At 42.8% G+C, this 13,391-nt stretch overlaps 1 protein-coding gene across 1 annotated transcript in view; it reads right to left on the minus strand.

The window, feature by feature from the left end:
- The window catches only part of CDHR1 (cadherin related family member 1), a 44,310-nt gene that overhangs the window by 16,881 nt on the left and 14,038 nt on the right, over window positions 1-13,391 (minus strand). The window contains exons 8-12 of the mRNA XM_084525353.1: window positions 11,804-11,947; window positions 9,148-9,226; window positions 6,229-6,329; window positions 3,490-3,693; window positions 447-599 (exon numbers count right to left, since the gene is read on the minus strand). Of these exons, the coding sequence (XP_084381479.1) occupies window positions 447-599; window positions 3,490-3,693; window positions 6,229-6,329; window positions 9,148-9,226; window positions 11,804-11,947 (681 nt within the window). The remainder of the gene's footprint in view (window positions 1-446; window positions 600-3,489; window positions 3,694-6,228; window positions 6,330-9,147; window positions 9,227-11,803; window positions 11,948-13,391) is intronic.

Here is a 13,391-nt window from a genome sequence, read left to right on the forward strand (position 1 = left end):
ATAATTTTCCAGTCAGCTGGGACCTTCAGCCAGCCAATATTGAAAAGCATGATCATGAACAAAATTGCTTAGAACTAAGCAGGTGAATTTCTGGCTCCAGAGAAATTAGGATTTCACCCTGTGAATTTATCATTGTAAGAGAAGAAATAACACCCTTAGGGTTCTGCCTAGAATGACTCAGAGCCAGCAACATGTACAATTTTCACAGAGATAATAGTCAACAGTTTGCACTGACTGGACTAAATTGCATCCAGATGCATCCATTAAACCTTTTGGAAGTTGATGAACCAAGGGTGGAAAATGGGTGTTCTTTACATGGAATATAATGTCACTGACAAAGCATCAGACAGCTCCAGGTGGACTGAGAAGACAAATCCCATCAGATATGTAAGCCATCATACACATATCAGATACACAGGCAGAGAAGACACATAAAGCAGAAGTACCTTGAAGGTTAACACCTTGAATTTTTCATAGTCAATAGCAGCAGAATTTTCCACTATTATTGTAACCTGAGCCTCATTCAGGACAGTTTGGGGAACGACTCGGAAGATGCCACCAGGTCCAACAAGACGGAGGTTGAATTTAGCATTGGCTCCCTGTGAATAAAAGCAGATACTGCATTGTTTTTGGTGAACAATTCATTTCTTATAGCTTACATTAGTTCTGTTTCTTCAGGCTGTATAAAATTAGCATCAGTCTTACTGCTTAGAGACCTCTGTTCTCCATCCCCTGAGAAAGAGACCACTAAGAAGCTTAGTTATATAATCCCTCCAGCCCTGGTCACAAAACAGACGTAGCTTTTCTGTAAGTAGATTGACAGGCTTGGTTATTCTTCCAGTCATAATGGAAAAACCCTCCAGTAGAACTGGCTACGAGAGGCACTTTTTTGGCAAGGAGCCTTGGGCTTTGTACTGCATGTTGCCAGCTAGTGCAGGTGAGCAGGACACCACCATGTGCAAGGAAGCCCTGCCTTCTCCTGGTTCCTGCCAAGGAAAGACAACTGTGCTGCTTGAGTCAAGACTGTTCTCAAAAACCCAACCTGTTACCTTTAATAACTCATTCTTGGGATGATGCAGAGCCATGAAGATGTGAAATTTCCAAACAGAGGTGGTACCTGACAGTTTGCACTGACTGGGTAAAGCCAGCCCAGAGTTACAGCCACCAAACCTACTAGAGGTTGGTGCACTTGGGAGCAGAAATGAGCCCCTCTTGTGCAGAATAAAATGTGGCAAACATCTGATAGCTCCAGGTGAGGTGAGAAGACAAATCCCATCACATAGATAAACCCAGCCAGAGAGGAAATGGGAAGCAGCAAAATCTAGAAGGTTACCACTACTGGTGTGTGAGCTGGGACCAGGGAGCCCCAGTGCCAGCCCAACTCTTTAAAATTAACTGGAGCATGGAAGAAAAAAGATGAAGTGGGGATTCTCACGTCTCTGTCTTACAGGGGAAGAAGGAAAATGAGCTGAGGCCATGTACCAAGCTCTCTGACTTCACCAATTTCTCCAACAATGTCATGATTACATTGTGACAACCAGCCACATTCAGTGCCTGGCTGTGCCATGTTTTGCCCCTAGCATGAATCTTGAGGTGAAGAATTTCTAATAGTAACTTTCAAACAGGAAAACTTTACTTGCAGCTGTATTCCCAAGGAGCTTGTTACGAGCAGTTCTTGCTACAACTTTAGACCATGTCAAGAGGAAAAGTATTCAGTGGTGGACCCACAAGGAAACTGGAGTGATCTTGGATCTAAGCTCAGTGGTGTGCCTTAGCACAGCAGTTTGCACGGTTTGGCTACACAAACCCCCCCAGCCACACAGGGGACAACAGGCTCTCTTCTTCTGGGCAGTAAAGCTGGGCATGCAAAAAAAGCCACAACAGCTGGACTATGGGGAAAGTTGAATATCTGACCACAAGAAGTCCTCTGTACTTGGGATGGTGGCACTGGTGGGGAGAGAACTGCCTCCCTCCAACAGCTGTGTGATTTCTGACAGTGATGCGCACTGACCCCTGATCAGCTCAGAGCAAGCTACTCTGCGTGTCTCATAGCAGACAGCCGCGGGACATGGGAATGACTGAAGGGACAACACAGCGAGCCTTTAGCTGCGTCTGTCAGATGAGGAGAGTAGAGGGAGAAATTTCTGAATGATGTTCTTGCAAGATGGCATTTCCACTGAACTTTCGGCCTGAAACAGGCTATGCCCATAACTTCATTCTCACCTACGCAACCCATCCTCCTAAAGGGGCAACAGTGGCTGTGACAAACTGATTATGATTTGAATTTGCTTCCCTATATAGAACTCCTGTGCAGAAGAGAAACATTGCCTTCTATGCCTTAAAACAAAACCTAACTACTCTCGCTGGAGTGATGTCTTACACTGTACTAGGAAGCTTCTTGAGAAATCTATAGTGTACTTAGCAATGTTTTCTGCTTATTTTATAGCCTAACTTGCAGCCCTGAATATTTTGTCAGCCTACATATGATAAATATATGTTTTGTCTCTAAATAGAAGAGATGGGTTTTGTTTCTTTTCTTCTGCAGCAACATCCTCTGTGACAATAGCAGGATAGACGTAGCACTGCTTTGAAAGCAGTCATTTATCTGCTTGCTGCAGAGCAGCAGGAGGGAGGGGGAAGAAGCTAGTGGGTTTGATAGAGTACAATACAGTCAAAACAGCACAGTACTGAGCAGTTATATAAGAGTACTCTTTCCAATAGCAATACAGTTCTCAGATGCATTAAGCTTTCTCTTGTCACTACCTAACCTGAGGCTAACTCAGATGGATGCCATTCATACAGTATTTAGCTTAGGGATCCCTATAGCAACCATCACCATAGTACCTATGGGTATCAGAGGTCAGCTAGATATCTGGTGGAGATGAATGGAGCCTTCTTTTCTTTCCTTTGATCTGGTTAGTTAGTTTGGCTCTGGCATAATTTTTCAGATTACCTAAAAATATCACTCCAGTGGGAATGATTTATCGAAGTACGCACTGCAGACTCTGGTTCTAACAAAAGGGCCAGAAGGATAATATGCTGTAATAAAAACAGTGTAAGGGTACAGACCACGTTGTTTCCAGAGGGGCTAGAGAAGACACAGACAGCAACTGCACTTAAAGTTACTAAAGTGGTTGGGAGTCCTAAGTAAATCTCTACAGGGAATGTTCTTGGACATTACACAGCTGAATAGAACCAACAGAGGACTGCCGAACTTCAGTGGCCCCAAGAGCTGGACTGCAGCTTTAGGACCACCCTGCTCATTGCCATAATGGGATATGAAAGACTAAATATGCTTCTGGCTCCAAACTCTATGGTAATGGACCCCAAAAATACTTTGTCTACCCTGAACTTTCTGGGAATGCAGGTGAAACAGTTGAGGTCCTAAAAAGAAAAAAAAGGGGCCAGACATTTGCTAATCCTGACAGCCCTTACTCGTCTTTGGGAAATAGGGCAGGAAAACTCAAAAACCACGTAGTTTCCGCTTACCTGGTCTGAATCATTGACTGTAATCTTCAGTCCCCTCAAGATTTCACCCTCTGGGGGATGCTCATACATGGTCAGTTCAAATCTGTTCTGGGGACCGTTTTCTCCGTAAAATGTTGGAGGATGATTGTTGAGGTCAACCACCCTTATAGTCACCATGGCAAAAGCATACGCAGAGACGTCACCCTCTGGACTGACTTCGGATGCCTACAGAAGGTAGAGAGAAAAAAGATGAGGGAATATTCCCTTCTTAGCTGCAGCTGGTTTTCCTCAGCTCCACGTTCAGATATTGTTCTGCATGCAGAAATCACCCTGACACACACTGATTTTGTGCACAGATTCACAGGCTTACATTTCTCTAGAAACCTCAGTCCATTTCACAATGAAGTTTATGATGATTAGAAGGTTATGGTAATATACGAGTCTCAACAAAATCCTGATGAAAATATCTCCTCATTTTGTGAGCTCTGTACATCACCCTAGATGAAAACAGCTCTCTAAAGACAGATAATCTAATAAAGACAAGATAATTGCTTGCCTGAAGTGCTGACAGAATAGAAAGGGAAGGTGAACTTTAAATTTGCTGGGGCATTACAGTTATTTGATTGTTGCATTGCTGGAAGGACAGCAGCTTTGAAACACTACAGGAAAAACTGTACTTGCTGCATTTAGGCAGCTGGAAATTTGAAAAAGCAGAACGACTTTTTTTTTTTTTTTTTTTTTTTTTTTTTTAGATTTATTCTCTGATTTACAATTCTGCTTTCCTGCCTAGGTGAGCTTAATTTAAGTTGGATAGAGCTTGTACAGATGAGCAAGTTTAGCTAGCATTTTTCTGAACTGAATGATGAAATCAAAGTTAAACAATTCCAACACACAGTCTAATTCACTGGGTTGAACCTAAGATATTTCTTCTGTCAGCACAGAAACTCTGACTGGTGTTTTTGTAACAAAGCAGGTATCTCTAACAGACATTTTTGCATTCAAAGGGCTCAAAAACAAAGGTGCTAGACTGCTAAACTGCTCTGAAGAAGTAAAATTCAATTGTTTAAAGCATGCCATATGTAGAGTGGTGCTAAATTCCATCACATAATTTGTTGTCCCATCTATGAACAAATAGCATCCTCACTGATTTGATATTACAGTTCTGCAACATGCAACTAAGATTGAATTTACCTGAAAGATTGTTGTACCACTTTCTGAGGCTGGGGAAGAAGATCCTCAACTTGAAATAGATGCAGTTAGAACTGACAGCAATAGCCAAGGTGCAACACGACTTTGACTAGATGTTAGGGGAAATTTATTTGTAAATTATGCCTAAATTCCTGTATGTATCGCTGACTGTATTGCTATGCATCTGGTCAGAACAAGAAACTGCACCAACAGCAAGTGGAGAACATCCCTGTAAATGGGTCTGCCAGGAAGGGGTGGTAGGCAGGGTGAGCCAGGCCCAGGCAGATCCAGCAGGCTTCATTCAGTGACCACAAAATTTGCCCTCCTGGCACACAGCCATTGCTCTCCTTCCATAACAGCTGCTCCCACTCATCCTCTCTGGTGTGCAAACCAATCTGGAGGTACTGCTGAGAAACAAGCAATTTTGCTGAATACAGCCAAAACAGAGGCTCATGCTTGCTACCCAGCCAGGTATTTTTATCTCTGCTTTAACATTTGGCACTTTGCTTAGGAGACATGTTTTCCCAAGGTTATTGAAGGCTTCTCTAGGAGCATTTTGAAGTCTGAGTCAAGGTTTGATGTGTCTTGACTCTAAAGAATCTGACCCTTCTCAGTGATTTTATAGGCAACCCGAGGGTGCTAGTCTTGTCATAGAAGCACACGGCACTACCTCCACGGGGTTATACAACATCCTTTCAGTCCCACAGGCAGGTTTTATAGCCTGCACCAGCTCCAGGTTGCCACAGCTACAATTAGGAGGTTGGAAGAGCTTGAAAGGGCCTGACTAATCCTGAATCTGAGAAGTGCCAGCAGACTTTAGTAAAACACAGGGATTAGGGGAAGAAGTGGTGGATCAGTGTAACTTCAATGAGAGGAACCCTACAATCTCTCATGGTTAGCCAGCTGCTCAAGCCCACCAGCAGACAAAGTACCCTTGGACATGCTATATTTAAAACTGTCTTCAGACAATATTGTCCTTACCTTGGCGAACTCTCATGATTTTAATACACATTTGCTAGAGGAAAACTGATAGTCTTCACAATCTAACTCTACATTTTTAAATCCTTGCTCTTTAGAAACTGCTTAAATAATGAAGACTGTCACACTGATACCAGCTCATCAGGGTGTTAGCACTTATTTATTAGTACGTGGTTGATCAATGCTTCAGGAGTGGTTATTGACACGACACAGTGTGATCTACCCCAATCCTATTACTAATCACAGACTTTGCAGTTACCTATCTCTTCACATAGCAGTTACAAGATGTCAATTCCCAGTCCAGCAATAACATTTGAAAATACAGAGAACAGTTATTTGCATATCGCAAAGGATTTTGATTCTCTAGGCTCAGACATGAAACTAGGACAAGATGACTTCACTTGAAAGAAGATATTTACGACACCAAATATCTCATGGAACAAAAGCAGTTTGTTCTGTTTTACAGTATCGAGCAGTCTGCTCAAATATAGCTCCTAAAACAGGTAAAGTGGGCTATAAATTGAGCTATTTTAGACAATCATGACTACTTAGGGCATTTAAGACCAACAGTCTTCAAGTGACCACAGAGCATACCTGAACTTTTAGTTCATACACTTCTTTCTTGAGCTGATTTGGGCTTTTTATAACAGAAATGGCTCCAGTTGTGTTGCTGATCTCAAAGGAACCTTCGCTTCCTGTAATAAACCAAGATGCCCTAGTTACAGGCCATTCTTCCTGTTTTCTGAACAAGCACAATCAATCAGCCATATACTTCATTAAGCATACCTTTGTTTGCATGTGTATCCATCCCCCATCCCTATCAGTAGCTCTGCCTCTGCCTTTCAAAAATGAAGTATTTTGATGCCCGGTCATGGTGTGGTGAAAACACAGATGGAGGCCAACAAGGGATTCCTCCCCTAGGAATGGCTTGGCAGAGCCCTACCCATATGGACAGCTACCCTCATTCTCCTTTCACCCACCCTGGTCAGGTTCCCTTCTAGATTCAGCAGCCTGGCATGCAAATTTGGTAATCATTTCTGTTAGGCTGTCTTCTTCATATGCTGGTTTAGACAAAAATAGACAGTCCTCATTTTAATTAGCAAATTCATACATAGTTAAGTCTGAGAAACAAGAATATTTCTCTCAGTAATATCAGCTAAGGTGAGAAGTTTGACAATCTGAAACAGTCACTCTTTCTGCAAACAGTGTCTCTTGAGAAACATCTGCCCTTAGATGCTCAGCTGATAATAATAAAAAACACCTCTCAGCCTTCTGCAAGGCTGGCCTGAACTAAAAGTGATTTTGGAGAACCTCAGGTAAAGCTCAGGCTTTTTTCATTGAGCCTGAGTCTGATCCACAGACAGAACAGGGCTGTGGGCTGGCTTTGACCCCTGCAACCTAATTTTCATCTTTCTGAAAAGAATGTGAACAGGGCTGTGATCCCTTTAGACCTGGTGAATTTGTACTGAAGCAAATGTCAGCTTGCAAAGAGGCAGCAGCAACTCATCACAATGTCTGTGCCCACTTCACCGTCACAGCCAAAAACAGGGAGTTGCCCAGGAAGGGACCAGCTGACAGCTCAGGGGGCCCTGCCCTGCTCTGCCACAGGGCTACGGGCACCCTTGCATGCTACCTCACTCATGGTATTGGCCTTAATGGCCAATGTGGCAGAGCATACCATTGAAAGGAGAAAAAGAAAAACCTTTAAAATAAAGGAGATTGAGGCTCAGAAATAAAGGATAATAATCTGAAAGCCAAGCCATTTTTCTTTTTTTTTTTTTTTTAACTCAATTTCAGTGCTAATTTTTAAACCATCTGACAGTGTCCCATTTTGCTAATACCTGCAATAACTGCAACTTCATTACAGTATACTAGGCACAACAATGAACAGCTATTGAATCATGCTCTGGTCAATTATTAAGATACATTGGCCTGGAAAGAACATTCTGACTGAGAAGAAGCTGAAGTCAATAGTGGTTTCAAGCCACAATACCTAGCGTTATTGTCTAGGTACCACAGGGAAATTGGTAACTCAAGAGTATGTAGCACTATGTGTTCCTCCATATAGCACATTCAGAGGATTAGAGTGCTTTCTAAAGTGGTTTCACCCTCCTTAGATAAAAAAAAAAAAAAAAAGCTTGTAAAGAATAAATAATTTCCCATTTGCCGTTAGTCAGCCTGCAGTTATTGTAATAATGGCTTGTCATGACTCAGGTCAGGGTCTGAGGTGGAAGGGCAGGCACCTGCTGTAATCTCTTCTTTTCTATTTCATAACTTTCTATGCACTAAAAGCATATTCCCTTCCTCTTTTCCATTTCATGCTACTAGTCTGTCATCCCCTTCCATCTTCATTTGCCACTCTTGCCTAATCGCTTACCCTTTTTATTCCATTTTCTCCCATAGCAGGTGGTCCTCTACTTTCTTTGGAAATATAGTATTTCTTCTCAATTTCTTCCTTTCATACACTGCCTGGTTCACCTGCCTCCACTTATTCTCCCTTCCTCAGTTTCCTCCCTTGTCTAGCTTCTTTTTGTTCCATTTCTTTGTTTTTACTCCTCATTCTCCACCTTTTTTACTTTCTTGCTTTCCATCTGTTTTTCTCTTCTGTTACCTTTTGTCTCAGTGCTTCTGCTTTTCTTTTCTCCTTGTATCAGGGGAGAAGGAACCTTAGCATGGGTCCCTTCCTATGTCAAGAAAAAACCTGAACTGCACCCCTCTCCGTCCGCTCTACCTTGCTTTTTAAATCACATAACACAATTAAGAAGTTTCTGCATAGCTCTCAATTAAGCCTCAAATTTCTTTCATTAAATTTTGGTTTCTCACTTCTGTGAGTCAGGGTGCCCAGTTGTCATGCAAGTCCTGCTTCGGAGGAAGAGAGAACCAAACAAAACTAAAATTGTAGCTTGCAGTTTAGTTGATCTAAGTTGTTGACTTCACCAGTCATCAATTCAGCTAAGTCTGTTTTTTATGCTATTAAAAGACATGCTATGGACACTCTCCGAATTGCTGATGAAAAGCATTAATCTTTTGATAATACCTACTTCTAGTGCCCTGGACAGTCAGTCTCTCTTCACTAGTAAGTATAATTTCTTCCAAGAAACCAGACATTTGAATGTTTAGCCACTTAAATGACAATATTAATAAAAATATACCTCTAAATATCATGTCTGGATCTCCCAATGCATTTTCTTGTCTCTCAGATTAAATGATGGAGATACTCAGTGGCAGTGAATGCATCTCCCTTTACATTTTTTTGAAGCAGCAAGGAGGCTACTGGTGCCTAACAAATCAGCCATGCTAACAACTCCATGCATAGTTCTGTGAAGCCGGTACTAAAACTCAGTGAATCGTAGCTTGTTTTCTGGTAGACAGGGCCCTGGAGTTGTTTGAGATACCTGACACTATTTCATGAGTCTGTCTCAGCTTTATTAAGCTCTAGCAATCCCCCTCTAATTTAATGTCACATCTAGTTTTGACTCCTCTTCAGATTTCTTACAAGTCAAGTCTACTCACCATTCACGAGGCAGTAACGAATACTGTTAGGTTTTCCTCTGTCTCCATCAAGAGCAACAACAGTGAGGACCTCAGAGCCCTGGGGAGAAATGGGAAATTACTTTGTGTGCTGAGATCAAAAAGCAATGAAATTGCAACTGTGTATTCATAAACTGAACTTCAGCAAGTTTTTATGCAGTGAGGTGTGGATGGAAGAGCGGGTACTTTTGCTCATGCTGCACGGGAAACACACCGAGGACCACTGACTCCCAACTAGAAAAGTCTGTGCTTCGCTTTGCCGAGCACGTAGGATGCCACTCCTTGGACCAACTCTGTGTCATTCCTACACCGATGATTTTATTTGTTCCCAGTGATGTTACAGCCCATACATGGTACCTCACACAAAGTGGAGATGACCCTGCCACCACTTGTTCCCTGTGGAGCCCCTGTGCCACCTGCCCTCTCCAGCTTGCTGCCAGCACCATGCCACTGCGTGCACCAACAGCAGAGCATCCTGCTTCAGCACATGGGTCCCAGCTGCCCCGGGGAGGCCAGGGCTTGCTGCAGTCTCAGGGCATGCCATGTGCTTGCCAAGATACCGTGCCTGTTTCCCTGCATCCAGTCTCTTGTCCTTTTTCCAGTTCCCCTTTAGGTGAGCACCAGAGGACCAGCAGGCACACTGTGCCACTCCCCATGGGCTGCCCCTGCCCACTGCTGGGGCAGTGCTGGTGGCATGGGTGTGCAGCAGCTGCAGACCCCACACAGCCACAGGCTTGGGCAAAGTATTTGGAGTAACCCATCTGAGACCTGAGATTTATTTTGGTTCACTACCAAGACGCCCTCTGGTAGCTGCTGGACAGCTCCTGGTGTTGCTGTGCGCCCCATGGCATGCAGAGACCCAGGCAGCCACTGAGGAGTCATCAGATCATTTTTGTACTACCCGATCAAGTTCAGACAGGCAGCAAAAGCAAATCAAGGCATCACAAAGCAACTTGCCTCATGGAACATTTAGGACATAAAATTGTGATGAAAATTATGATGATTTAACTGTCCTTAAAAGCCTTGCTGTCTGTCTGTGCAAGTAACATGGCCGTGGGCCATACGTACAGAGCTTGTACACTGGAGACCATTTGCTCATGTGACTGTTCCTATCAACTGCAAAGGATGATGACTGCCAGCACTGCAGTGCTCACCCAACTGACAATGAATTGCACAATTTAGGCCTCTGAATTCAAGTGCTACTGTTTTGGACTGCAAAAACAGGAACACTGAAGAAACTGTTAGTTAATCACAAATGGCAACAGGGAACAAACATTTTGATGACAACCCTTGAGTGAATTTTTCAGATGAGAGCAAGGTTCTGTTAGAGCAATTGGAAATACAAAACTGTACTTATTATCATTCATGCTGGAAGCTGCAATAAAATCTGCCTATGGGGCAAAATGCAGTGCAGTCCCTTTGAAAGTGACATAGTACTTGTAAATCCTGATAACTTCACCAAGGAGCAAAGCAGCAAGTTTACAAAATTAACATCAAATGTGTAAACAACACAGGAATCTGCTAGCTTATCTCTCTATGGATTTCATTCTAATAGCAAAATTCACACTGGGAAGGACCTGTTTGTGCTTCCGTCATTATAACATCATAATGGTGTAAATTATGAGCTCAGGCTGGATGTAATTAACATTTATTGACTCCTGTTTCCATGGTAAACACTAACTCCCGTGTGTGTACCTGATAGTTATTTCAAGATCTACATGCAACTACACAGAATAAATCAATATACATAATATCATTCATTCTGAATTTCTTGAAAATACACAAGCAATACTCCTCTATGCTGCTGAAATGTAACAGCCTATGAACTGAACAGCAATAACCAGTCATGCAAGGGCTGAAGTGTACATCGGAGTTCTGGACAGAAAGTAAAGACACAATCTTTCCTGAAATTCAAGGGAAGATCAGGTGAACAGGGTGCTAAGACACCAACAATAGTCTAAGGTTGGGTGTTTTCACAAGCAGATACCACTTCTCATCCTACATACAAAAAAAAAATAAATAATCAAAACTTATGTATCAGGGTAAAAACTGATCCATATACAGTGTCATGCCATTGCATAGATATAGGGACAATTCATTAGTTTGCAGCTTCTGGAATAATATATAGCTGGAAGCATCATCAACACCAAGAATAATATACAGCTGAAGCATCATCAACACCAAGAATAATATACAGCTGAAGTTAATTCATTGTATCCACATGGTGGATACAATGAATTAACTCTAAGCTCTATACTCTCCTTTAAGCAAGCCCGCCATTAGGTGAGGTGATGACACAGGCAGGAGCTCATTGTACTCCTTGGTTTGTCTGTGGTATATATGAAGTAGTATCTTCAGCAGCAGATATGTGCCAACAAACACAGTCTTAGGAGATCTCCTAAGTGGTTCTGCTAAGTATGTCCCTGCTTGCTTCATAATCTGGTGGATTTTAGGCCTGTGAGGACTTCCTGGCCCCTTCTGCCTATTTTGCCGTCACTGAGCAGAAAGTATTCTGCATTATGGGGATGTCAGGATTGCCTGTCATCAAGGGGACTGTACAAACAGCCTAGAGCATGGGTCTGCCTTGACTGAGATGTGAAAGACTGCACTTCTCCTACAGGTTAAAACCAGCACTTACTGCGAGTGTATCCTCATAGACATATCCATAGTAGGGAGTCCCGATGAACATGGGAGGTGTGTCCTGAACATCCTCCACATTGACAGTAACCGTTGTTGTGGCTGAAAACACTTTGTTGTCTCCCCTGAGCTTCCCACCACCGTCCTAGAAGAGATGTCATCATCAAACATCTGCTGGAATATGCCTGCAAATCTGTTTATGGCACTGTACACTCCTCACGAGCCTTCAAAAGCACAGTCCCAGGAATCCCTTCTCTCTCTTAACGCACAGACTCATCTCTGCTTTCCTATTCCCTTCTCTTTTCCATTTGTCCTGCTTCCTCTCTGATTAAGTAGACATCTTGCAACGTCTCAGAAGTAGTTTCTTTTATTAAGGTGGTTGTGCCAATATATGCAGTTATATACAATCTGTTGTCAACAACAGATGGGATAAGGAATTCAGCTTTTTTTTTGAGAGAGAGAAAGGGGACAGCTAGAAACAGATGCAAAAAAATAGCAACCAAGATCTACAGCTTTTCATCCCACATATAGTCTTGCCATAAATTCAAGACAATGTGAGGTAGCAAAGTAGTGCATTTCCAGGGAAAAATTAAACAATGCAGGTGATCAAAGTCTCCTAGGGACTCCTACGTGTGAGTCTAAAGTGAAAGGATGGAGGAGCACAAAGTCAGAAACTGTTGGAGAGCCATGGTGTATAAACAGTGTCTGGGGACTTTACTGCAATCAACTCTGTGCTATCGATACAGCAGAGACAATTAGAAAAATTCCTCACAGTTTCAGAAGCTTTTAACAATCTCAGAGTATTGGCTGGATGTCAGTAGTCATGCTTGTATGAATTGTTTAGCATGTCTGCTGTGTCTGTTCTGCAACTTCCACTTTTTGGGGGAGAGACAGGTTTTTTTTCCTCCTCACTGCCCCAAAGGCAGCATTTAGACCAAATTTTGGTTATTTCTCTTCAAATGAACCTTGCCTAAATAAATAACATGATCCATATTTTTCATAAAACATAAGAAACTCAAAGTCACTGTAAGTAGCAGCAGAATCATTTTCTTTCCGCCAGTGTGACTCTGCCTGTGTGACAGCTCTGCACAGGATCCTGAGAGACTTTACTTCAGAATCCCATAAACTTTTAATGTCTGTTATGAATCCTCAGCTGTGCCACAGGCACAGCACTGCTGAGAATGATAGCGGAAAGAAGGGACATGCAGCAATATTTGCAGGATTCGAATAAGATCCTGCCACAAGGCAGCAGAGAGGTGAAAGAAAAGCATCCACAGACATTTCTATAAAAGTCACTTGTGTGCTGCCCTGGGTCCAGCTGTCTCCTCTGTCTTCCTGTGGCTAATGACAGCGATCCACACTGCCTGCCTGCCAGGGTTTGCCCCTTTGTTGTGGCAGGGCTGTGTGCTGGACAATAGGAGGGAGCCCAAGCACATGCGCTTGCCCACAGAGGCTGACTTCTCAAAGCTGGGGCTGAAACACCAACTCTTTTGCTTCTAGGTGACTCTCAAAGTACACAGGTGACTTTCTGCAGCTGGACTTATTGCCCTGGCACTGAAGCCTGATCTAAATGTGGGAAACCCACCACC

Source organism: Aythya ferina (assembly GCF_964211825.1).
Source record: "Aythya ferina genome assembly, chromosome: 7".
In the NCBI taxonomy this organism is placed as follows: domain Eukaryota; kingdom Metazoa; phylum Chordata; class Aves; order Anseriformes; family Anatidae; genus Aythya; species Aythya ferina.